A 25884-nucleotide genomic window follows, 5' to 3' on the forward strand; every position below is an offset into this window, starting at 1 on the left:
AAGATGCTGTTGGGCGAATTGTGTTGGGGCACTAGGGACAGATGATGCAGCAGGTGCAGTGGCACCAGGGTGCATGGCTATGAGCGGCCTTCTGCACCTCCGTTATAGCTGTTTTTGTGTAGGGGTTCTGAGAGAGTTTATATAGTGTTGTCTGAGTGGAATGCGCACAGTAAAATACTGTAGGATAGAGCATGCATTATGCTACTCAGATAGTGCCAGTGCACATCCATTGGATGAGCAGCCACAAGGGAATCATAAATGTCTGACCATTACATAAGGATTAAGGCCTGATTTCAAAGTTCTGCAGATGAGTTACTCCGTCACAAACGTGACTGATATCCCACTCGCTGTATTACAGTTGCCACTGAATATAATGCATTTCTAATACGGTAGACAGGATATCCATCATGTTTGTGACAGAGTAAACCCTCTGCCAAACTCTAAATCAGACCCTTAATGTGGCGTTTCAATGCCTTCTGGAGTATGTTTATCTGCCTGTTCTCTGCCAGATGCTTTCATAAAGTAAATGACCATCTTATCGCAAGTAAGATATTGTGCAAGACTGAATATATTCTTAACAAAAGGGCAGGGTGATAAATGTGAGCATGTCATATTCTGATATCTTGTACATTGCACATTCCCTGTTTATAGTCAAGTCCACCTAAATTATGCGGCTGTGGTGTTTTCTGCATAATTATTGATTTGTCACATTTGCCCCATTATCAATCATCTGCTGCATAGTTGCAGATTCCTAAAAAAATTGTTTCTAGCTCAAATGGATCAAAAGTTACAAAAAATGCTACAACGTGTGTAGCTGTGCAGTTAAAGGCCCTTCGTAAAGGTTGATTGTTCACTGTTGCCACCTGCTATACTTGACTGTTAAACTAGTACTAATGACGTGCAACGTATGCCAAGACAGTTTTATCAAGTGTAAAAAAACAAAAAAACAATTCATGCTATCACAAAAGGTGCCGAATTGCGATGCATAATTTGCCTTTTCTTTCATCATAATTTAGTCAACACTGCTGCATAATTTGGTCCTCCCTTGCTGCATAATTTGCATAATTTCAGTGGCCCTGGTTATAGTGATCTTACTCTTTGTCTAATCACATTCACTCACAATGAGGCTAGTCATACCTCAGTTCAATAAAGGATTACCATGGGATAATAAACCTGGCATGATATACACACAGTAGCATTAATGCTGATTATCCAGACTTACATCAGAATTAAATAATTCATCACACAGGTATATTTAAAAATGGTCATCTCTAAAGTTTTGCCACAAAATATTTTTGGATAAATGGATAGTCTCTGCTTCTCTCAACATATATTTTACACAGCCATATTGAAACCAAATATATTTTTTAAAACAAACGTTAATCTATTCTATTTGGTCACATTTTCTGAGTCGTGTTTACCTACCTTTTACATTTCCCTGCATAGGACTATGTTTGGCTCAATCTCAAAGTGAGAGTTCATACAGATGATGATCTATGCAGAGTATGTGGTCCCTCAACATTCAGGACCCAAAGCTGCATCACATAAATATTCAGAAAATACATGTTGTTTACTCCCTTCAAATACTGTATTGTGTGATTTTATCAATATCCTTTAGCAAATCCATCTGGTGCTTAATGAACACCAAATACATCACATACTGGCACCCACCATATGTGTAAACAGCATGTTTATGCCCAAACACCTCATACCACGCAAAAACAAATGCTGCACACTAAAACACCCAAACCAGAATGGCAATGTCCCTTACACACACATGTGCACAAAATCACAAGAGGCACATGCACATACACACTCACCCACATCGTACATGTGCATATGTGGATCTTACATACAAGAAATACACAAGCACAAACTTTCACAATTTCCAAACAGGGTGTTGTAGACTGAAAACCTCACAAGCTTTTCTCTCCTCAGTTGAATCTGCTTAGAATATGAATGATGGATGGAGCCCAACTGCTTGAAAATTCTCACAGACATGACTGAAGTTGTGATGTTTAGGGAGAGATCTTTTCCATTGAACTCCACCTGGTGGCCTACAGTGCTAGGACCTAGAGCCACGCTACAGCTAACCTCGGGATCATCATTGACTGCAAACTTGACAGCACAGCCCAAGTCAATGCCTTCACTGCCTCATGCTTCCACACATTTTCAAAAGGCTCCCAATCAACACCCGGAAAAATATCACCATACTCTTGTCCCCTGCAACTACTCTACAAGAACACCCTATATGCCAGGATCAACAAGCATCTCATCAGGTGGCTCAGCCACCAGAATCACTCTGAACCTCATAGAAATAAGTAGTGGGCAAAATTGCAAGAAATAAACAGTAAGTCTTCCTAGTGCGAAATTGTCAAGGCTTGGGTGTGGTAACAAGGACCTCCTTCAGCTTGTACTATTATAACAATCTGCTTGGTATTTAAAGTGCTTGAGTTGAAGCATAGCCTCTGGGAAATTATGAAGGTTGAGACTGGCCAGTATAGAAATCAGTTCTTACTCTCAAATAACTCTCAACATGCTCTTTATGCCTGTTAGGAAGAAGTCATGATATAAATCTAGGGCTTGTAGTCTACCTCCAGAATTGACAACAATTGGGCTGGCCATTGTTATGTTATGTTATGTTAAGCCGAACTTTTTGAGCGCACGGCTACCCGAAAAGGGTGTCCCGGCGCTTTAGCAAAGAGGCCCAGAGAAGTAAGAAAGCAAAGGAATACCCACTACAGTCACAGCGGATTACTTGGTAAAGAGCAGAGTCTTCAACTCCTTCCTAAAAGCCAGGAGGTTGTTCGCTTTCCGAAGAGAAAGTGGGAGCTCGTTCCACAAGCAAGCTGTCACGTGTTGGAAGGATCGACCTCCCATCCGGACACGTTTGACCACAGGCACCTCCATTTTGGCCAGGTCCGCTGACCGCAGCGACCTCCGTGGCACATAGAAAGCAATACGCTTCCTCAGATAGTTGGGACCAATCGCATGGAGGGCTTTAAACGCCAAAGTGAGGAGTTTAAATCTGATTCTCCCAGAGATTGGCAACCAGTGCAACCTATCCAGGAGCGCAGAGGCACTGGCTCTCCTGGGCAGGCCATAGATGGCTCTGGCCGCCGAATTCTGGACAATTTGCAGTCTGGATAACAGATACTTAGGTAGGCCTGCAAAAAGCGCATTTGCATAGTCCAGGCGGGATCCCACAAGTGCCTGGACTGCAGAGGAAGGAATTTCCTAAGCATCTTAAGGATGCCGAAGCATTTCCCTGCTAATCCCAGAATGTGTGGACGAAAAGAAAGATCATCGTCAAACACCACTCCAAGATTTTTTACCTGAGAAGATGGTTTCTCTTGGGGGAACATGTCCTGGGGCCACCATGTCTTCCAACCCGGATCAGGGGCACAGCCGAAAAAGAGCAGCTCAGACTTGTCTGAGTTGCATTTCAGGCTGTGCCGCTTAAACCACGCAAAGACTGCACTCAGACAGTCCTTGATTCTGCCGCCGTTAAAGACCTCTCCCTTCCTGCAGGTGAACAAGAGCTGGGTGTCATCAGCGTATGAGATGACCCGGGCCCCAAACGCCTCCGCTACCTCCGCTAGAGGGGCCATATATATGTTGAAGATGGTGGGGCTCAGGATAGAGCCTTGAGGCACCCCCACCTCCAGCGAAGGCATTTCAGCCGAGAACGGCATTGGCCCATCTGTTAGCCCCCTTGGCATATCCAGAAAAAAATTCCTGGAATCAGTCCTGGAGGTAGGTGTGTAAAAATCATTGTAAACCAGGCCCAATATTTTAGCTGAGATACCATCCTATGCTACCTCATCTCACTTGTAGTCCCTTACTTTCCCTTTGGAAAATATTCATGCAGCACAAGCCGGTGGCCAAGGATGGTGTCAGTTATTGCACATACTCTGCTCTCTGCTGAATGTCATTTCTCTCTCCACTTTGATAGTAGGTGTAGTATCTGTTTCCATATTTGAGTTGTTGCTCAGCGCAGTCTTCTCACTAGTTCGATGGTCAGCAGAAATCGTCTCCATCTGTTTTTCAGAACCTGAAGAAAATAAAAGTATGCATTCGTTAAGGATGCACTTTGAGATAGGGTTTGGGGCCTTGCACATCATGAGCTAGGTGGCAGAGTGAGTAGGCTATTGAGTACTGTGATTGGCTGAAATGAAGTGAGTTAAGAAGTTGACTGATTGACGTGGATGAAAGAATTAGAGCATAGATGAGTATGAGTGATGACTTAATGTGCAGATGTGTATTCCTTCGCTAGCCGGGAAAATTTGTTGTGTTTCTTGGTCTGAAAGCGTCTTGAGACCGGTGGGTGAGTTGGCGCTATACAAACTAAAGTAACAATAACAATAACAATAACAATAACAACAGAGTGTACGAGTGTGTGAAGATGGGTGACAGTGTATGGGTGTAAGTGAGTGAGTGTGTGAGATTATAAGGAGACTTTGAGACTTGTACAGAACTATTTCTAGTTAATTTACTAAGTGTTCAGTTCCCTTCTCCTGCTCCAGGATGTCCAATGGATGTGACATTCAGGAGCAGGATATTGTAACATTTAGTAGCCCTCCCACATTCACAAGGTAGGTGCCACGGACGTTCACAAAGGACGTTGAGGGGGCTGGGTGCAGTGTGAGAAGTCTTGATAGAACGAGCAAGGCAAAAAATGCGACTACAGACTTTATAAGGTTGTGATAAGGAGCTCAGTGCAGGGGACGGGGCAGCTGATAAGCACCTCTTATCTTTGAAACTACACACACCATTTGTTAATCATAATAGTGAGTTTGAGAACTTGTGAAAAGGACTGATACTATCAAACCTCCTGCACAATAATAACTGCAGTAACAAGATGGTAATATGTTTGCTCAATAAGAATACTCTAGATAAATGAAATATTTAAAAATAATGCTATTTTAGCTCAACTAATATCATTTCCTTCCACTTTTCGTCTCAGTTTATTTATTTAAATTTTTATTCAATACGATTTTATTTAGTGCAAACTTTACCCGAAGGTGTCAGAGCTCTTTACATAAGAACCAGTTGCAAAACATAAGGACTAAGGATTACATGTGTTACTTAAAAGATACAAACAGAAAAAAATTGCAAATGTAAAAGATGTAAAGTCACACAAAGAAGAGACTAGTGATTAGAGTTATCTCTATATACATAGGGAAGGGCGACAAATAGATATACTCTAAGAGTCACATAGGAAGGGTAGATAGTACAAAGATCTACTGCATATACTAGTGATTAGAGTTATCTCTATATACATAGGGAAGGGATACCAATGGAGGCATGGTTGGAGGAAAGTTGTTTAGTGATTGTGGCCCACGCTCTGCTAAACATGTTTCCTCTACCACATAGGGCACATATACAAGCCTCTAGTTTTCTCAACATCTGGATGCTAATGTCAAGGATCATCCATACAGTGCACTGGCATATCACAGATGGTTACAAGTTTACAAACGATGCTATATATTGAATTCACTTTGTGGCTTTGTCGCATTAAATAGTGAATATAATTTAATACTGCGCTCACAAAGAGCCAATCGCTAGCCCAACTAGGCCAGGAAAATCACATAGCTACCCCTCTCATGCTGTAACAATAAGAAGAAGGAGGCAAACACCCAGGTGTATGTCCTAGCTAGACGTAGCTAATCAATACCTTAAATTTCAATCAAGGAACGGAAGGCGCTATAAACATCCATATTATGAACCGCAAGGAAAGGCATCATACAGATTGTACAGCAAGTGGAATTTGAGGTAAATAATATACTATTACAAAGCATTCTGGCATGATTAAGCAGTGGTAATCCGGTCAATACTGAAGATCAGCTCGCCCAGTTGTATGCCCCTAGCAAGGGTCACATTGCAGACAGCAAATAGTCTTTTATTTATATCCTCGCAGGGGCAGCCACCAATTTCTGTTCATCACCTACGATTAAATGTCACCATTTATTTGTACAAGTTCCATCCTTGTCTAGCTGTTGGATAAAATGATGGCATACAAGTTAATAAAAAAGTACACAAAACCAGGGAACCACATAACGCACCATCCCTGCCAGAGCACCTGAGACCTGATCAGCCTCCAACTGAAGCCCCATCAATGCAAGGTAACTCAGGGTAGGGCTGAAAGGTCCAGGACCACCAGCAGGTCAGACACCCTCCAGCCAGCTTGGTGTCCATATTCTGAATAACCCATTAAGGAGACAAACCAGCAAAGTGGTCGAAATTCTCGAGTAGCCCCGTTATTTTCTGCAAATATTGACGAAACAGGGCAAAGAGGTTGCTTGCGAATTCACCCACCACCATGCACTCCCTTGACTGTACGAAAGAATGACTTTTGACCTCTCTCAGAAAGGTAGACCATGCTTAGTGAACAGATCCAAACCCTTGATCTGGAGAGAAAATGCCTGATGGTACTTGTCTATGAGCCCGAGTGTATCTTGTGCACCGAGTCATGAGTGATTTAGCTTCTTTCTTGACACAGTCATGGCCTTGAGACAGGTGCCACATGGCCATACTGCCTGCAGTATGATCACAATCTTCTGGCCAATTATAAAGTAATGGACCAGAACCAAGTTATCAGAGATGTGAAGTCAAAAACAAAAGAAATCCTCTCTGGGATAAACTTTATGTTAGCCTTTGAAACAAATAGAGAAAGGTCCTGCCACACTGATGCAATATTTGAAGATCAATAATCATGTTTAGCACTTCTGTGCAAGTAATAAGCCTCGCTGCCCGCCGTCCCAGAACTGAGCATTTATAAACCTGCGTTATGATATCTACTTTATAGCCAGACTTAATCACTATGGGCCCCATTTGCGAGCTTTTGGCATAGGGCAGCTCCGCAAACAATCTTGCTGCGCTGCCCCACATCAAAAGAAAAGGTCATGAATGTGCTGTATCTATGAAATATGGTGCTTTCCTGTCCTCTTTCCCAGCACTGGAACACAATTGGCTGCCATGACCAATGCAACATTGTGTAAGGGTGTCTGTGTTGTAGGGATGAATGTTTTTGTGCAGAAAAGGACACCTTCCTGCACAAAAAAAATGCAATGAAGGTGATTTCCTCCTTCTATGTGCGCTGCTGAATGCAGCACACATAGAAAGAGGAAACAAAGAAGAGTAATAAAGTTATTTTCCTCGTAGCACCTCCCCTACGCCTCACCTGGGAAGGTGTAGGCTTTCGACACATTCCCAGGCTTACGGCTTGCTGTAAATCTGAGAATGTGTTGAATGCAATAGGTGTTACGTGGGGACGCCTCCCCCTCGTGGTGCAAGGCAACGCAGCAACTTGTGATGTGTTGCCTCACTCAATGTCTTGAAGGCCATGAAAAGGCATGCAGGGTGGCTTTATGTGGCCTTGTAGATATGACTAAACCCTGAGTGCCACCGGAACATCAGAAAAAGTGACGTTGCGGCAGCACACCAGCTTTGTAAATGAGCCCCTATGTTACTAAAAAATGGTTGAGATCCAACTTTAACCTCCTCCAAATTCCCAGATCACACTGGAAGAAATATAGATCCTGTGGCGGCAAGGGCCTGAAATGAGCTCCCAGCTCCTCTCGGGTTGATATACTTGGAGTGTCTAGGTAGGAAACAACTTCAACATCTTTTCTCCGACCACTAAAGGCAATATTAGTAGTAAGGCTTTGATTCACGGGGAGCGCCAGGGATGTCCCATTGGAAGGCTACTTGCCCTTTAGACATTCACTACAATCCCTTAGGGCATGTGTGTGCACAACATGAAACTTTGAAAAATGCACTTTAGTGCCTTTTTCAAAGTTTTTGCAAATTACCAATAAGTTGTACTTGATGGTAATTTGGGTGCCCTATTAGCGAATTCGCTATTTTTAAAACTTTCATGCATTGCATTTAAGGGATCTCAATTTGAGATTCCTTAAATGCAAATAATCGCAATTTAGCGATTTTTCAATTTGCGATTTTTGCATTTGGGATGATGCAACCCAAATGCAAAAATACTGGTCGCAAAGGGGCAGATTCTGAGAATCTGCCCCTTTGCGAGCGGATTTTTGTTTGATGCATCTAGCTGCCAGTGCCACCATGCCTTAGCATGGCATTTTGAAGTGCCTCATATATAGTAAAATGATCAATTGATGGACAGAATGTTGGACAATGTCAAACATTCACGCCAGTACAGAGATCTGGGCCTAAAGCCATTGTTTTGTTGCACTCCATGCCATTCCAGTTTGAAACCAGCCATATGCAAATCAGTCTTGACCATGCTCCCCATGGGAACAGTCCAGCCCGAACTGCCAGGTCAGGTCCTCCCTGGACCGAAACAAGAATCTTGGGACCGGTTTCAGGGTTTCACACTTCATCAGCCAGGCTAGCTTGATTCCAGTGTCACTGTGCCTTAGCATGATATTCTGATGTGCCCCATGGATTGTGGCAGCTGCCAAGAGGACGAACACCCCTGCTTAAACTGGAGAACACGTACTATCATGTAAAATAATATTAATAATATTATCCTTTACTCTTATTAAACGTTTCACAAATGCAGTGGCTACCCTCCAACTGCTTGCCAAGCTAAACATCTGGGGCCTGAGATTAAGCTATGGACCAAACTTCATATTGGGATTGTGTCTCTCACACCATGTCAACCCCTTTTAAAGAGAGAGTTTAATTTCCCACTGACTCCAGTCCCCCACTGACTTTATATACCTGATGGGGAGAGCAGATAATTACTGCTGCAGCTCCTCGTTCATTTGGACGTTCTGGTGCTTTGGCATCCAGTTACAATGTAGGCCTGTCACAGGCAGCCGCCAAGCTATGTACGCACCTCAGCCGATTGTTGCCGCACTTACATATATATGTCAGGTGAGTGATTTTCAAAATTTCAGTAGAGCCTAGTTTTCGATAAATTTGAAAGGTACTAATGAACCAGTGGCATCCATCCGGCTACTCTACTGACTCAATAACTGAGGTATCCTTCCATCTATTTGAATCAACCTTGGCAACAAAGGTACAGGTCGAGAAGGCCCCACTAGCCATGCATGCCAACCCTCTTGATTCAGACAGGAGACTACCGATTTCATAACTAGTCTCCCACCTCCCGATTCCTGCATGCAAAAAGCAGATTCCTCAGCGGGCTTCAGCCGACAGGGACTGGGCTAGTGAGACTCGTAGTATTCACTGCTAGTAACTTGCTCCTGCAGGCCAGAACACAGCATATTTGTCACACTCTCTCTGCCTGCCATAGCACATTCTCCATGCTTCTGACAGCTAAGGGAAAAAACATGTATCTGCATTTCTGATATCCGGTCCTGCAGCAGCACACTTTCAAGTCCCATACATGACAACAGATCCGATTCAGGTCTCGATATAGTCAGTGGGAGAAATCAGGGGGGTAGTTAGAGCTTGTGGCGCCCGGGGCTATCCCTCGGATTGCCGCCCCTGGAGTGGGGGATGCTGGGGAAAAATGACGGCGAGCACTTGAAAGAGGGCGGAGAGACACGTAATATTGCCGCTAAAAGTTACCTCGATCATGCAAGTTACATGCACATACATGACACGGTCCAAGGCTACACAGTTGAATACATCGGTGACTGGCAGTACAAGAGAGAACACACAGACAATTGCTTTCTTCCAGACTTGAGGTTCCACACCCCTCTTCAAAGATTGCTTGCACACCAGCAGTGTAGGAAGAGTGAGATCATCGACCAGCTCTTTCCATATGCTCGGAGGTTAGGGGATCCAAGGGAGATCCCGAGGTAGTGGACCAGGTGATACCTAAGAAGGTCTCCGAGATAGCATCACAGGTTAAGCCTGCCATTATGGTTGTCAGCAGAGTCCTTTAGGGTCATAGGTTCACTTAGCACCGATAAATCAGTAAAGCTCTGGTCACTAGTAGCTCTGGACAGTGTCTCAGATCAGGGGATGCTGTCTTAACAGATGTAATTATGTCCTCCAAAATATTGCTGATATTTTTAATCAAAGAAATCAGCCAGATCATCACAGAGTTCCTAGGAAGATGTAACCTCTTGCTTTGAGCAATCCAAGTCTGTTAGTCCCCGAAGAATTTAAAAAACGTTTTTGCCCCATTGTTGGCTCCAAGAATATTATTAGCATAAAATGGCTTTACCAACCTCTCTTTTATAATCACCTACCACACTCTTAAGACACTTTTTATCTGCACCGGAATAACCCCTAGGCAAATCATTTGCCAATATGCATCAGCCTAACACTTCCATGCGTTACAACTTCGTGTCTTGTGGGGTGATTGGCTCAGCCTGCTGGGGATCCACTGATGCAAAAACTGGCGACGTGTTTAATATTGGTATAAAACTGAATGCCCAAAAGGTATTTGTGTTTATGTGCTAATAAACATGAAAACTTGTCCGTGAGTCCCTCATCAGGTGCAGGATTGATATTAGACTAGCTTCCTTCACAAGGACCTGGGTCTGAATTTATGACTACAAGGCAAATTTTAGAGGCCATCTTTAAATCTAAATAGCCTTATGGCCGTAACTAAGGTGGCACGTTAAAATGCAAACAACAATTAAAAAAAAAAGAAATTGAAATGCACCCCCATGTAAATTTCATAAACAGATCAAAGCAATCGACTGAACGACCTTTGAATGCACTGAATGCGAAATGAGCAAACAATGATGGCCAATCATGTGAGTGCAAACCCAGGTAAACACCATACACAGGTCAAGCAGTGGACCTCTGAAACTCTTGCTAAGAAGCAGCGCTCCTAGAGCATGATGTATCACATATCTGAATGCAATGACAGAAACAGCAAAATACAAGTCAGTTGCACACCATGGTAAACACAGCTTTTTAGTGTAATTTAAAAACACGCCCTCAGTGCTCCTAGACAGAGTGAGCATGATGTATCACATATCTGAATGCAATGACAGAAACATCAAAATACAAGTCAGTTGACACACCATGGTAAACACCGATTTTTAGTGTGTTTTAAAACCACGCCCTTAGTTAAATCGGTCACCCGCCTTTGAGAGAACCCCCCCATTTTTTTCATCCCACTTAAAGCCCTGTTGGTATCTATGCTGCCCACTGAAAGCTCTCTTACCTCACTCGTGAGTGACTCACTCCAAACTCCAAAGTCTCTATACCAGGCAGCCAGGGGTAGCATAGCTGCCAAGGTTTCAGATTGCTATGTGTGATATTTTTCAAAATGTCAGTGTAATTATGTGTGACATTTCAACGACAAGGAGTGACACTTTCTCTCAAGCAAAATCAAGCAATGAAGATGAGGGAAACATATAAATATCAGAAATTACACCCATTTGAGCAACAAGAAACTCCAAGAACATCTTAAAAGTGCTGCAAAGCACTAGAAATGGTCTCTGTCCACATGGGACCTGGCCCAACAGGAAGGATGTGTGAGGCACCAACATAAACAAGTTGCCCACAAAGCCATCTCAGTTATCTAAGTGTCACACTGTCTCAGCTGACATGTGCACAGACAGACTAGACTGCCTAGCACCATTCTGGTGCAATAATCTCCCATACAATATAGATGATAGTTTACTGCTGTCAGAAACCTTTAAATTACCCCCTGCAGTTTTGTGAAATAAACCGCAAACTCAAAGGAAGGCACAGAACCGCACACTTGGTTACAGCTATTATCATTCTTTTAGCACTAAAGTGACAGTGGAAGTGCATACCATATTGCATACATGCTGTTTTGAACATGTCCGATTTTTAACATGCTGTCGAATACAGGTTGTTCATTAAGGCATCACATGACATTCACTGCAGACTATGTATGTAAACATTTCTAAAAGGTGGAGGTAAAGGGATGAGAAGGAAAAAGAGAAGGAAGAACAGAAAAAAATGAAGGCGGGAGAGAGAGAAGGGGGGAGACAATGCGAGCAGGGAGACGGGTGAGAGGGGAGGAGGTAGACAAAAGGAGGAGAGAGGGAAAGAGTTAAAAAATAAGGTGTATAGGTGAGATTGGAGGAGAGAGAGATGGCCAAAAGCAGAAATGGAAGGGGAAATGCAAATGTGAGGCACTTGACATGGCTATTGCAGCAAGTAAATATAGCCAAACATGCGCTGGACACCTCAGTTGAATTAGGGATAACATCTCAGTTAAGTAATGGAACACTGGTGTGCTCTTCTGTGAATTACTGTACTGTTCCCCTGGAAGCTGGCGAGTTCCCTGCACCTTCCGAGTACAGTGATTAGTGTCAGTGGGCCCTCAAATGCGAGTCAACACGTGTTCCATCATGCTATGATAAACTAAATGCTTCTGCACATTGAGGTTGCCAGGGAGTGGTGAGCAGCAATGGCTCAGGTGCGAAAAGAAATAATTTATAGGTTTGCTTTCTGCTCTACATTTAAAAAGACAGTTGGCAGTTTCAGACTCTTCTCCTTTCAGCCGGTGGAAATTGCCCTCACACTGAGCTCTTTCCTAGCTTCTGATAGACAAATCCAAGGATACCAGACACACAGAATGCCGATTCTTTAGAAAAGTATACTGCATGCATTAAAATATATATTTTTAAAAACCTTTCATAGCCCTGTGGGGTTTGCAGAAGGCAGTAGCAGGATGACAGGTGAGCATCCTGCAGGTATCAGTTGCCACGCCTCGGTAGACACACACACTCAGTCTCAACCCCGAGTCTGTGCTTCTCCGGTATATTTTCAGCAGAAGCCAAACGGCCTTGAGGCTTCCAGAGCAGCGCTGTCAATTCTAGGCCTGTGGCAACCCAGGGACCTGAGTGCAACCTGATCAGCTCTGTGCCTGCGAAGCAGAAGTGGAGGGGCATGAAGCACAGGAGTGCTCTGGGACAGGTCGGAAGATACAAGTTTAAGTTTAAGTTTAAGTTTAAAGTATTTCTAGAGCGCGACATACACCGAGCGGTTTCTTGGCGCTAAGATAGCAAACTACCATAGGGAGAAGAGTCAACCACAAGGACATAAACTGAAAAGGGGGATGTTAAGGCAAGAAGGCCTGGGTAAACAGGAAAGTTTTAAGAGATTTGCGGAAAAGGGAATACTGGGTGAGGGATCTGAGGTGGAAAGGAAGGGAATTCCAAAACACAGGGGCCAGAGTAGCAAATTTAGAGCTGCCCTGTTTTTTTTTCTTGAATCGTGGGGTAACTAGAAGATGTTGAACTGAGGAACGGAGGTCTCTGCAGGGAACGTAAGTTTTGATGACTGAAGATATGAAGAGGGGGGCCAGACCAGACCTGGGCTGAAAGGCCATGCATCCTAGTTTGAATAATGCGCGTTCCCGAATGGGAAGCCAGTGAAGGGTCTTCAACAGAGGAGAGGTATGGTGGAATCTGGGGAGACCAAATGCAAGACGGGCCGCCTGGTTCTGAACAAGTTGGAGCCTGCGCAAGCTGTACTGTGGGATGCCGTTGAACAAGGCATTCCCGTAGTCCAGGCGGGATAGGACCAGTGCGGACATAATCAGTTTGAGTGCAGGGAAGGAAAAGAAACGAGAGATAGTGCGGATAGTACGGAGAGTGAGAAAGCAAGAAGATACCACGGAACCTATCTGGGAGTGCATTGTGAGTTTATCATTGAGCTTGATACCTAAGGTCTTAACTGAGGAAACAGGAGTAGGGGGAGAGCCGAAAGAAGGGGGCCAAAATAACGAGTTCCAGGGACTGGAGCAACCACCCGTAAGCACCAGTTCCGTCTTATCGGGGTTGAGCTTCAGGTGGTTGAAATTCATCCAGTCCCTGATGAAAGACAGAATAGATTGGAAATTAGATATAGAGTCAGGGGAAGAGGAGAGGTTGAAGATGATACAAGTCTTCTCACTGAGCCTCCCTCTGGGCATTGGAATGCTAGTGATTAGGGAAAGTCTGCAGGGGAGAATGCAGCAGGCGGGTGTGAGAAGGCGACCAACGCTTGCTTCAGCCCCCGTCCCCCGTCGTGTGTGTCCGCCGGGGCTGAGACAGCTTCTCGGGTAGACACACAGCTGCACCCGAGCACTTCACAGGACCAGTTGCTTCTTAATGAGGCATTGTTGTTTTTCAGCCCGTCTTAGAGGCCATGCATCTCCGTTCTGCCTATTTCTGGAAGAATCAGCACCCCCCCCCCCCCCCCCCCACACACACACACACACACCGCCGTTTAGATCTAGTTGCTCCTACGGGCGTGAACAGTCGGAGCAGAGTCAAATTAAGGTTATTTACGTATTGAAGGGTTTCAACATCATTGTCATACCATTAGCGCATTTCATTTTTCTACGTTTCTAATTGAAAGAGGCCCACTTCACCCATCACCTTTCATCCCAATTAGGCAGACTGAGACAAGAACAGTTTCAAACATGGTAAATAAATGCTAAATAAATTAGCACTAGTGCAACATGCAGCCATGCAAGGAGGGTACTACAAGTTACAGTGATTTTTGTACACGACCACCCACTGTGGCAGCTGCCGATCACGCGCTCTCTGAAATAATTAAATAATCACAGCACAGAGTAGACTCACACAGTCCGGTCTCTCACTTACTTAACGAAGTAGCAGTAACTCGAACTCGAGCAGGAGCCACAGCAGCATTTACCGATTGCCGCACCGCGTGCCTCCAGAGTCTTCTGGGCCAGGCCTGAACTCGGGTCAAGTGAAAGTCCGGTGGATGAAGAGAGCAGCACAGCGCCGACGGCCCCAGGCCAAAATGAGCACGAGGGCGCGTAGCGGTGAAGCGCCTGACGCTCACTGCTACGTCCTACTCATCGCGACGCGGGGGCAAAGATGGCAAAAATAATAAATTATTTTATGTCGCCCCAGGGCCGTCATTGGTAACGAGTCTGATTGACGGCCCTGGAGGCTGGGACAGCAGCAAATTCAAATGCAGGAGTCGGGACCGGGACGTTGTGGCCGCAATTTTTGAAGCACTGACCTGACCTGCTGAGTCTGCGGCAGTCACACTTCAAGTGCACGCAGCGCGCACTTTCAAACTGGGGCACGCACTGCCATTCTAACATTTTTGGACAGTACACAGCGTCCACAGAAAGGCTTAAATAAATTATAAAGGCCGCAACAGGCCACCAGTGCCACGCGACACCCCCGAATTGTGCCGTCTGAGGCAGACAGCCCCCCCTAGCTACGCAGCTGGGAGAAATACATTCTCCCCATTATTTTTCTAAAATCTCCCACTTTCCTCTTCTACAATGTAGGCATGTATGCCACTAGCTCCCACCTGCATGGCGCGCTCCCAGTCACTAACTGTCCAGCTCCTGTGATAGAAGTAGAAAAGGTCACTAATTTGGCAGAAGTAGGCTCCATCCCATGCAGGCCTTGGTGCTACTACACCTGCTGCTCTAGTAATAGCTTAACCCCTGATGGTCACAACCACTATCCCACAGGACTCTGAAACCAGGCTTTAGGCTGAACTGCATGACAGGTGTAATCCACTTAAAGAGTTAGTCTCAACGCCAACACACAAACACACACTTCTGCCTAAGATGTTTTGCTCATTCTGTTAACTCACTCGGTTAGTAAAATCAGGATCCTAGAAACTCTATTGAGCTGATGCAACTGACCAGCACCCCCAGGTCTTACGTCAAAGCACTCCATGAAGTGGTTCTATACCCAGCGTACCCATTTGGAGCTAGATTCCTGTTTTTTAGGGAAATAAGGACCAGGTAGAGTAGGTACCTAAATTACAAGCACCCCGTGCACTGTTAGTAGGGGAAATGAGATTCTGCAATTAGAGGCATAGCGGAGTTATTTCAGCCACAATAATTCTCCCGTTTGCCTACTTCTATACCTCCGCTCGTTTGCTGTCCTGGACAATACTGTTTCCCAGAACTATGAATCCATTTCAGTAGAGGAACAACTTACATACAAAAAGAGCAAGCTCTCCCCACACTGAATCCATCGTCTAATACGGAATGCGGTGGTGGGTGGGAGCAAAATATGGATGACAGTCGAACAGACCAATAGATGAAGAGAGCTCATGCAACCCCCATGCATCTAAATATGGATTTATTTATGATTTTTTTTTATTACATGAAGCTTCAGTACAGTCCCGCTTTAAGTTCGCCTTTTACCAAGCAAAGATTTTCTGCACTTCCCGAGATAATTTTCACCACATCGCAAGAGAATTTAATTTTTACTCTAATTAAAAAACAAACTACCCGATGCATTTAGGAGTTTTTCGACAGGGTACCTGGCTGTAGCACACTTTCCCCTGCCCAATGGTGAATGTAATCAGATTTTTTCCTCGCAAGTTTACGTTTTTTCTGCGACACAGTGTCCAAAAACTCATGCTTTTCATACAAATGAGAAAGCGGAACATTTTGTAAATCGCGTATAATTGCAAAGTTTTCGATGGGACTTGCAAAGCTAGCGAGAAAAAGCTGTGCACAAACCTTTGAACTTGTTCTCGGTAACTCTCTGCTGACCCTGCCAAGGTGGACTACATTTTTTATGCAACATCTTACCTGCGTGCACACATAAACCAAACTGTCCTCAAAAGCTGGGAGGAAAGTAAGCCGGTGGGGTCAAGAACCTGCTGCAATGATTTATAGGCCGAAATCTACTGACTCAGACAACTGAGTCTGTGAGGTTTACTTTACATCAGAATAATCCGTGGCAATTTAAAAAGTTCGACCAGTCCTTTGCAGGGCAGACTCGACCCCTGCACATTTGTACCAACTGCATGCTGATGTAGGAGTGGTGGCCGCAACACGTGACTTCAAGCAGCAGGTTAAGCAGGATAACCATAGGCCTAGTCCCAGCAAAATGTATTTCTGAGCGGATAGATTTCAGATGTTATTAAGTCTCCCTTCCCTTAAAGACATTCTTCTACCCACTGTAATTATGGAGCCTAAAAAAAAACATACAAAATTATCTATAGGCTCTTCCACGTTAAACAAAATGGTCCAATTTTTAAATCCACTGGCTATACCAATATTCATTTAGTTTATTAAGGCATAAAAGAAAAAAACGGAGGCATATGCGAGATAAAGTGACTTACTTGACCAATATCACACAAATAGGTCGTACAAGCGCCTTGAGACCCTTGCGGGTGAGTAGTAGTGCGCTATACAAGTATCAATTTACATTTACATTGTGGTAGTCAGGATTGGATCACATGCCCTTTGTTTCGAATGTGGGTATTTTAACTACTAATAAAATATTATTGTAAATCATGCATTTACCTCGAGGGATGTTTGTCCATAAAGAGTGGACGGGCTCCTTCTTTGCCAAACAGTCTGATGTCTAAAGCCTGTTCTCTTCGCCCCTTTTTAAATGCTACGGGGTCTCCTCCTTCCATTGTTTCTTTCATCTGAGCAGGTCGCTCGGCTGAGATACTATTCCCCTCTGTCACAGCCCACACAAGGCTCCCTCAGCCACACCCACTCTTAATGGCTCATTTAATACAATCTTCCCAAATGAGGGACGCAGGGGTAGGAGAGGGTTCAAAGGCTACAGAGGCACTCCAGATAAAAAGACTTTCCAGTCCCTTTTCCTAACAGAAAAGCTATCTGGGGTATATTTAGGACTGTCTTTGTTTAAAACAATAGTTAGGCAGATTGACAAAGGTAAATTTACACTTTGTGTAAATGTTCGATTTTTTGCAATACACAAAGCTGTTTTTCCAGTAGTATCTTTAACACTGCCTAACTTTATGTGCGACGTCTCCATAACGAGTGTGGAGACTCCGCAGTCGTAAAGATGCTACTTATAAAATTCCTTTGTGAATTGCAATTTTTTTAACAAGGCCCAGTGTGAATAATATACTTATTTATAAGGGCTTTCAACCAACCCTGTTCACTCAATAATCTGATATTGAGTCATTCACTTTTTTTTTCTGTTTGCTGCAGAACTTCCCCGGAAGATGTCTTTACCCATACCCACATCTATACCCTAAAATGAATCTTACCATTCTTTGCCACTATCCACCCCCAAACTCTCAAATTACCCGTACCGCCCTACATTTACTCTGAACACCCCCTAAAATTACCCTTACCACCCTTTACCACTATCCCTAAATCCTAAAATTACCCTTACCACTGCATAACCCTAAAATGACCCTTAAAACCCTTTATAACTACACTGCCTCACTCACCACACTACATTAACTATAATTCACCACTCTACCATGCACTGTGTTCTCAGAAAATATGCCACTTGAGGTGAAATAAGTATTATTGTGACTGTTATGATTTCACACGGTCTAAGTTCCATAATATGTAGGGGTACAACTAGTGCATGGAGAAAGGGTGAGTTATAGTTACTGTAATGTGGCGAGTGATGCAACAAGACTGTTTACGGCGGAGTGTGACGTATAGGAAATTGATGGTGGTGCGTAATTTATAAATGTAAGTTATAATTGGTGATGTTCAAATTAGAAATGTAAGTTATAATTATAACTTTAGAATGTCTAAAGTTTGTATAGCTTACGTTGGGTTTGAATGGAAAGAATAAAGGTTTCCTAACTATAACTTAGCTTTAGTCTATGGTTTTTTCCATTAAATTTCATTGTTGTGTTGACTACCATTCATTTGAGTGTTGTTGGGAGGACTGTGGTAGAGTATAGTGGAGGACACTGTCCTAGAGTGTAGTGTGGAAAAGTCTACTGTTGTACTGTGGAATAGTGTGTAGTGTAGCACAATGGAATGGTGTGGAGTGGAATAGGGTATAGTGCAGTGGCATACAGTGGAACACCGTAGAGAGGAGTGGCATTGGAGTGGTGTACAGTGGATTAGCGTAGAGCGGGGTGCCACAGAGCAGAGTGAGATAAAGTGTAGTGGTGTACAGTGGAATAGCATAGAAGGTAGTGGTGTATACTGCGGTGGCGTACAGTGGATAGGAATGCACTGGAGTCCCGTACACTAGATGGCGCAGGCTGGAGTTCCGTACAGTGGAGTAGTGTATATTGGAGTAGCATAGACTGTAGTGGCATACAGTGGAGTTGCTTAGACAGCAGTGGCACAGAATAGAGTGGCGTAAATAGGAATAGCATGGAGGCAAATAGTGTAGAGTGGAGTTGAGTAGAGTGGAGCGGCACAGAGTGGAGTGGTATACAGGGGAATAGGTTACTATAGAGTGGTATATAGTAGAGTGTTGTAAAGTGGAGTGGAATGGTATACAGTAGAGTTGCGTACAGTAAAATAGCATACAGTGGAATGGTAAAGAGTGGAATGTTACACAGTATAATGACATAGACTGGAGCAGTGAAGAGTAGAGCGGCAGAGAGTGCCTTTGCATAGAATGGAATAGCATAGTGGTGTGTTGTAGAGTGGAGTAGATACTGTGGAGTGAGATAGAGGGGAGTTGCATGCAGTTTAATAGTGTGGATTGGGGTAGAGTGGAGTGGTGTAGAGTGGATTAGCATAGAGTTCTGAGTGGAGTGCCATGGGGTGGAGTTGCATACAGTGGAGTAGCGTAGAGTGCAGTGGTGTAGAGTAGAGTGGATTAGCATGGAGTTTAGAGTGGAGTGCCATAGGGTGGAGTTGCATACAGTGGAGTAGCGTAGAGTGGAGTGGTGTAGAGTGGAATAGCATTCAGTGTAGTGGTATAGAGTGGAGTGGCAAACAGTGGAATAGTGTAGAGTGGATTGTCGTGGAGTGACATGCAGTGCAATAGTGTATAGTGGAGTAGAGTACAGTGGAATTGCAGAGAGTTTAGTGGCTTAGAGTGCAGTGGCATACAGTGGAGTAGCTTGGAGTGGAGTGGTGTAGAGTGGAATTCCATTGACTATAGTGACGTACAGTGAAGTGGTGTAGAGTGGAGTGGCATATAGTGGAATAGGGGTAAAGTGGTGTGGCGTAGGCAGGAGTGGTGTACAGTGGAATAGCTTATAGTGGAGTGGCATAGAGTGGAACGCAGTAGAGTTGAGTGGTGTACACTGGAAAAGCATATAGAAGAGTGACAAACACTGGAGTTGTGTAAGTGGGGTGCCGTACAGTGGAATAGAGTAGACTCTAGTGGCATTTAGTGGAGTGGTGTACAATACAATAGTGTAGAGTATATATATATATATATATAAATCTTTATTCGGTTTGTTCACAGTGGAAAAAAACCATAAAAGAGTACAGTATAACATACATTGTAAAAATACACAAGTTAAAAGCAATTCAAATAAAAATCATTTCATAGTTAAGAAAAAAGGGAATTATTCTAAATATACAGGGTGCCGATTGTGATAAATAAGACCTAATTTCTTTTACAGATTTTTTCTATGTTTTATAATGCACTTTAAGAAACTGCTGACAAAGTAACAGACGTTCACTGTTTCTAGCATTTGCAATCTTAGAAGAGCAGGTCGACACTGTCTCAATCCCCATGATTTGAGTATCGGTAAAAGCCAGATCTTTCTATGGGCTTGATGGTATTTACAAAGCAGGATCACATGCAGATTTGACTGCGCTGATAATCCGTCACAGGGACAGGGGGGCAATTTGGGGTCCCAACAATTTTGTGATGGAAACGTGACCATCCTAAAAAAGATGTTTAGCCTAAATCTAGTGATTAACATTCTTTCGTAAGTTGTTAGCTGTAATTCAAGATACGGGTGAATGTCAAAGGCTGCTTGGATCATATTTGCATGGATCACTGCCGTTTTCGTGGAATTGGATACAAGTCTTAACAGTTCGAGATGATTTAATGCTTTCTGTTTCAAGTCTTTTTTGGAGATGTCCATGATGGAAGACGGGTCAAGATAATAGTTCTCAAGGCCTAAATCGTTAAAGAAGTTCCTAACATATAGAAGCCACTTTATTTTCAAAGAATTATCCAGACTCATTGAGTCTGCAATAATAGCTTGTGACAAGGCATTTTTCTTTGACAGCCAAATGCGACGCCACAGCATCAGGGGCTCTATTTTGATTAGATCCTCCAGGTATGGAATGGCTAATTCTAGGTGCATTGCATAAATTGAGGAGCCTTTGGGGGTAGCTAACAGAAATCTTAAGAAGGTGTTTTCCACCTTCTGGATGGTACTGATGTCTGAATACCCCCAGACTCCTGCACCATATGTTGCAATAGCCTGGCATTTGGCTTTATATATCTTAAGGAGCTCTACTATGGGTCTTTTGCCTAATCTCTGAGAGAAAGATATTAAAGCGGCTATGGATCTCCTGAGTGAAAGTGCCCTGGTATTGATTGCTTGCTTCCAGCTAAGTTGATCATCGATCATAACCCCCAAGTATGGATAATGGGGGGTACGCTCTAACTTTTGGTTATTCAGAAAGGTAGGGTGTGGTCGTTTTTGTCCTCTGCCAGCTGTCATGACGAACGTTTTTTTCACGTTCACCTTTAAATCCAGGTTGCCCATAAATGACGTGTATCTGCTCACTGATTTCTGGAGTTCTCTAGGGGTTCGGGCTAAAATAACCGCATCGTCAGCATAGAGCAGAGCGGGGATCAGGCGGCGGTTTATGCGTGGGAGGTCCTGGGCCCCCCTCAACATCTCCCCCTCCAAACCATTAGTATAGAGCGAGAAGAGGAAGGGGGCCAGGACACAACCCTGCCTCACCCCACGCTCTACGCTAAATGCTGACGTCAGCTCTCCATTAATGCCAAAACGAACTCTCGCTGTGGCCCCAGTGTAGAGTTCTCTAAGGAAATCTAACAGAGGTGGGTCTACTCCTAATTGGGCTAAGACCCTCCACAGCTTTGTGTGAGAAACACAGTCAAAAGCTGCGGAGAGGTCTACAAAAACCATATATATTTTCGTGGGGGTGGCCTGTGTGTATTTCCCCATTATTAGGGTAAGATTGAGGACTTGCTCCAGGGTACCAAAACCTTCTCGAAAACCGAATTGAATATCCGAGATTATGCCCCTTTCCTCAGTCCACTGCTGGAGACGCTCGAGTATCACTCTTCCCACTACCTTTCCGAGCGAGTCCAGCAGCGAAATGGGCCGGTAACATTTTACGTCTTGCCGGTCCCCCTTTTTAAAAATGGGGACCATTATTGACTTTGTCCAGGAGGTAAGGATTCCCTCGCTCGCTGCTGCGATACATACTCTAGTTAAAATTGGGGCCCATAAATCTTGATTGCTTTTAAAAAGGTCCACCGGGACCCCATCGGGTCCTGGTGCCTTGCCTGATTTACTGCTCTGCAAGGCGTCTATGAGGTCTGGGATAGCGAAGGGCACCAAAATGGGATAGTTCACGTTGGGGAGCAAGGGTTCTGTTGGTTGGGTGTTTTTAAAAATTTCCCCGAAGTGAGAGACCCATGTATTTTCATCAATGGCGACCTCGATTTTAGGGGTGTCATTTTCTGTGAGGAACGGGGATCTGACTGTGCGCCAGAACAAATCACTGTTTTTTGAAACTGCGCCTTGATGGAGATCGTCCCATAGTTTTTGTTTTAATTGGGCCGTTCTCAGCTTTCTTTCTCCTATGTATTGGCGCCTCAAGAACTGGATCTGGACCGGATCACGTGGGTTATTTTTAAGTGCGGATTTTAGCTTCGATAGGGCCGCTGTGCAGTTACTATTAAACCACTTTGGTTTATTGTCGCTGTTTACCTTAGGTTTAGAAGTAAGTAGGTCCTTTATAACATCTAGTATTAGGTTAAAATTTCTAAGGACTTCCTTATGGGTAGATGTAAGATCCAGGCATTTCACTATGTTAGGATAGGACCGAGTTATTAGTTTTTCCATTACGTGTGCTGGATTAATTTTGGCCCATTTGATGGTCAGTCCATTGTGTTTACCAACCTGGATCCTATTCTGCTTGAGAGTGATCGCCATCTCCAGTTTGTGGGAGGCCTTAGCTGGGACAGATAATATTATTTTTAGAGCCGCGTGGTCACTAAGGGGGGTGACTATGATCTCGAATTCCTTCAGTTTAGTCATTATGTTTTGAGAGAGGAATATAAAATCTACTGTAGTCTTATGTCCTCTGCCCACATAGGTCGGGGTAAATTCGTTCGGATCTGCATTTGGATGATTAACAATCTGGAGGTCCAAATCAGATAAAGCAATATTAATTATACTGCCTAGTTTAGTGTGGACGAAGTGAGATAGTGGAGCATTAGATTCGTCGACTATCCCACAGCACGCCAGATCAGGAACTGTACAGGGGTGGAGATTAAAATCACCTCCCCAGATTATATTGGTTGCCTTGTTTGCAGGGGACCGGTGTTGGATTTGTTTCAGTTTGTCAGTTAGATAGGTGAGGAGGGTTATAAACTTTTCATCGATTAGGTTATTATATATATTAACCAGGATAATTATGTCCTTATTGAGAAGGGTTAGTACTAAGATTTGATGGTTGGGGTCCTGGGAGAGTGAGTCCACCTTACTAAGAGGTAGAGAGTTTGAAATGTAGGTGGTAAGACCACCTTTTGGTCTTCCCATGGTACTGGTTATAGCTGGGACATTATAGGTTTTGTAGCCTTGTATATGCAATTCTTCTAGAGACCATGTCTCCTGGAGACAGATTATTTGATTTGGGTTTAAGAATTCCTGTGCGGAGCCATCGTTGATTTTATTACGTAGGCCCGCAATGTTCCAGTAAGTTACTATGATTTGTAAGGAATCATTTCCAGAATCAGTTTCTAAGGTTATAGGATCTTCATTACCTATAGGTTGGACAGTGATGGCGGGTTGTGGCGGGGAAGATAATTGAGTGTTAGTGGGGGAAATTTCTGCTAGTGGTCAGTCAACCAGGTCTAAACCGCTATACCTGTTGTTTAGCGGGATGTTATGCCATGGATCCCATCGTGGTTGTTCTCTGTGTGGGGGCCATTGCGTATAGGGTTTTCTATCATCCCACCTTCCTCCCTGATAACGATGTCTCACTGTATGCCATGAGTAGTCTGGCTCATACAGATTGGGGGGACCATGATATCGGATGTTTGATTGGTCATCCTGCCTAGGGAAGGGGACGGACCAGGGAGGTTCCTGCTCCTGTACGTATCCGTCCACTTGCCTAAAGGGATAAAAGAAGGAGAGTGACTTGATCTTGATTCCTCCATTTGGGGTAATGTCTTCCCAGGCACATACATAATCCGCTATTTGGGGATCCTCGAAGGTGATTGTTATGCAATCCCCTGGAATAGTTTTTCTGGTATTGCCCACCCACGGAACCCTAGCTACAGATCTAATTCTACCACGCCAAGAGGATGGAATTGGGCGATTGGTCTGGAGCCAATGCTGGACCTTGTTTTTTAGGGACCAGGCCGGTTCTGAGGTAAGATCTGTTAAGTCTGGGACTCCAGCCATAACCACCACATAGGGTGAGGCCTCAGGGGGGAACTCTGCCGGGTGTCTTGGAGGACCAGGATTCCTTGCAGTATTCCTCTTGGACCTGTCTATAGGTGTTTTTGGCGGTACAGGAGGAGGGAATTGGGGTTTCGTCGCTGTTTTATTCGGATTTTTCGCTGGGGTTTTGTTAGCTGTGCTAGTGGTGGGCTTCTGAGTCCTATCAGTATTCACGGCCGCAACTAGGGCGGTCGCAGTACTTGTCTGTTGTGAGTTACTAACGGAAGTTTGAGCTGATACTGTTTTTGTTGTTTTAGTCGGATTAGCGGTATTTTTACTTGGGGGGGGGTTTGAAGTCATTATTCGAAGGGTCTTTTGTTGTTGATTAGGAACGGATTGGTTGACGTTTGTTACGTTAGTGTTGGTTAATTTTTTATTGTTGTTTCCAGGGAGTTTTTGAGGACATGGCGGAAGAAGTGGCTGTTGGTTTTTTAATAAGTTGGAAATTTGTGATTCAATGACTGCTAGCCGATGTTCTAAGGGTAGTAAAGCATGTTTGACTACATTAGCTATGCTAGGAAGAGTTAGTTCCTGGGCCTCCACCAAGTTCAAGTCAACTGCGATTTGTTTACTCGGTTGGAGAACCGGCACTGTCGAGCAAGGTGGTTCCTTCTCTATCTGATGAAAGGATACTAGAGTCTCGATATGTGACCCCCTATCATTTTGAATTGGTGCAATGTTTGATGGTGTTCTATGAATTACGGGTGTGTTTAAATTTCCAGAAGCCCTGTTCTTGCTAATTGCTCCCTCCCTCCTGCCCCTTTCTATTCTTTTTTCTAATGAGGAAATTTGCGCCGGTGTTGTTGGGAGCAGCTCTGGGGTTTTCTCTAGGTCATAGCTGAGTTGGGAATCCGCTAGTTGTGAGACTGATAGATCCACTGTGTTTGGTAGGCTACGTCTCTCCCTAGTCGGCACCAATTCAGCGTTTGAGGCAACTAGTATTGGTGATCTGGCTTCCGCTAAGGTGCCTAATGAGGATCTTTTTGCGAATGCCAGATCTAGGGAGACCCTCTCTTCAATTATAGAAATACTTTCGTCTATAAGTGTGTTGGCCTTCGCTAGAAAGTCGTCCATGGGGCCGAGCAGTTTACCCGCTGCTGTGGGGAATTTGGTTTTATTCCCTCTCGTTAATACCATTTCTATTACTGTTGGGTTTGGGAAACACAGAGGATGCGTAAAATGGTACAATAGAGAAAAGTCAGATTAAAAGATAGATGTTAGGGGGGTGGCCCAGTCCAGTCTCTACCAGCCTCTAACGGCCTAAAACGGCCCGGTCTTTGCCCGGGTCTTCGCCCCGGGCTGCGACCCGCGGCGCGACCCGCGGCGCGTCAGAGGCTATGTAGAAATAGAGGAAAGAGAGGGGGCGTAGCCGCCGGGGGAAGAGGCGCCGGCTGCAAGGAGCGGTGGTTTCTGGGCCTCGCAGTCCCCCGGTAGGCTTTTCCTGGGCACAAAGCAGCGCACTACGACCTGGGCGGGTCGCGCTGAGAGCGAGATGACAGACTGCCGAATGCAGTCACGCTCCCACCAGCCGACCACCGCCTCAGGGAATGCAAGTTCAAAGAAGGGTAAAAGAGCAGTTCCTCGGACACAAAGCAGGTCAGTGAGCGGCACCCGCGCAGCGGGTGGCGCGAAAGGTATTTAAAGGGCGTTCAAATCAGTGGGCGTGGCCGCCGGGGGAAGAGGCGCCGG

General features: G+C 44.4%; 1 protein-coding gene across 1 annotated transcript in view; it reads right to left on the reverse strand.

The window, feature by feature from the left end:
* Positions 1–3977, reverse strand: part of LOC147732666 (protein EURL homolog) — a 40239-nt gene extending 36262 nt beyond the window's left edge. Inside the window, exon 1 of the mRNA XM_086958847.1 lies at positions 3914–3977. Within this exon, the coding sequence (XP_086814973.1) occupies positions 3914–3977 (64 nt within the window). The remainder of the gene's footprint in view (positions 1–3913) is intronic.
* Between the last annotated feature and the right edge of the window lie 21907 nt (positions 3978–25884).

This window comes from Lissotriton vulgaris, chromosome 2_1 (assembly GCF_964263255.1).
Source record: "Lissotriton vulgaris chromosome 2_1, aLisVul1.2, whole genome shotgun sequence".
NCBI lineage: Eukaryota > Metazoa > Chordata > Amphibia > Caudata > Salamandridae > Lissotriton > Lissotriton vulgaris.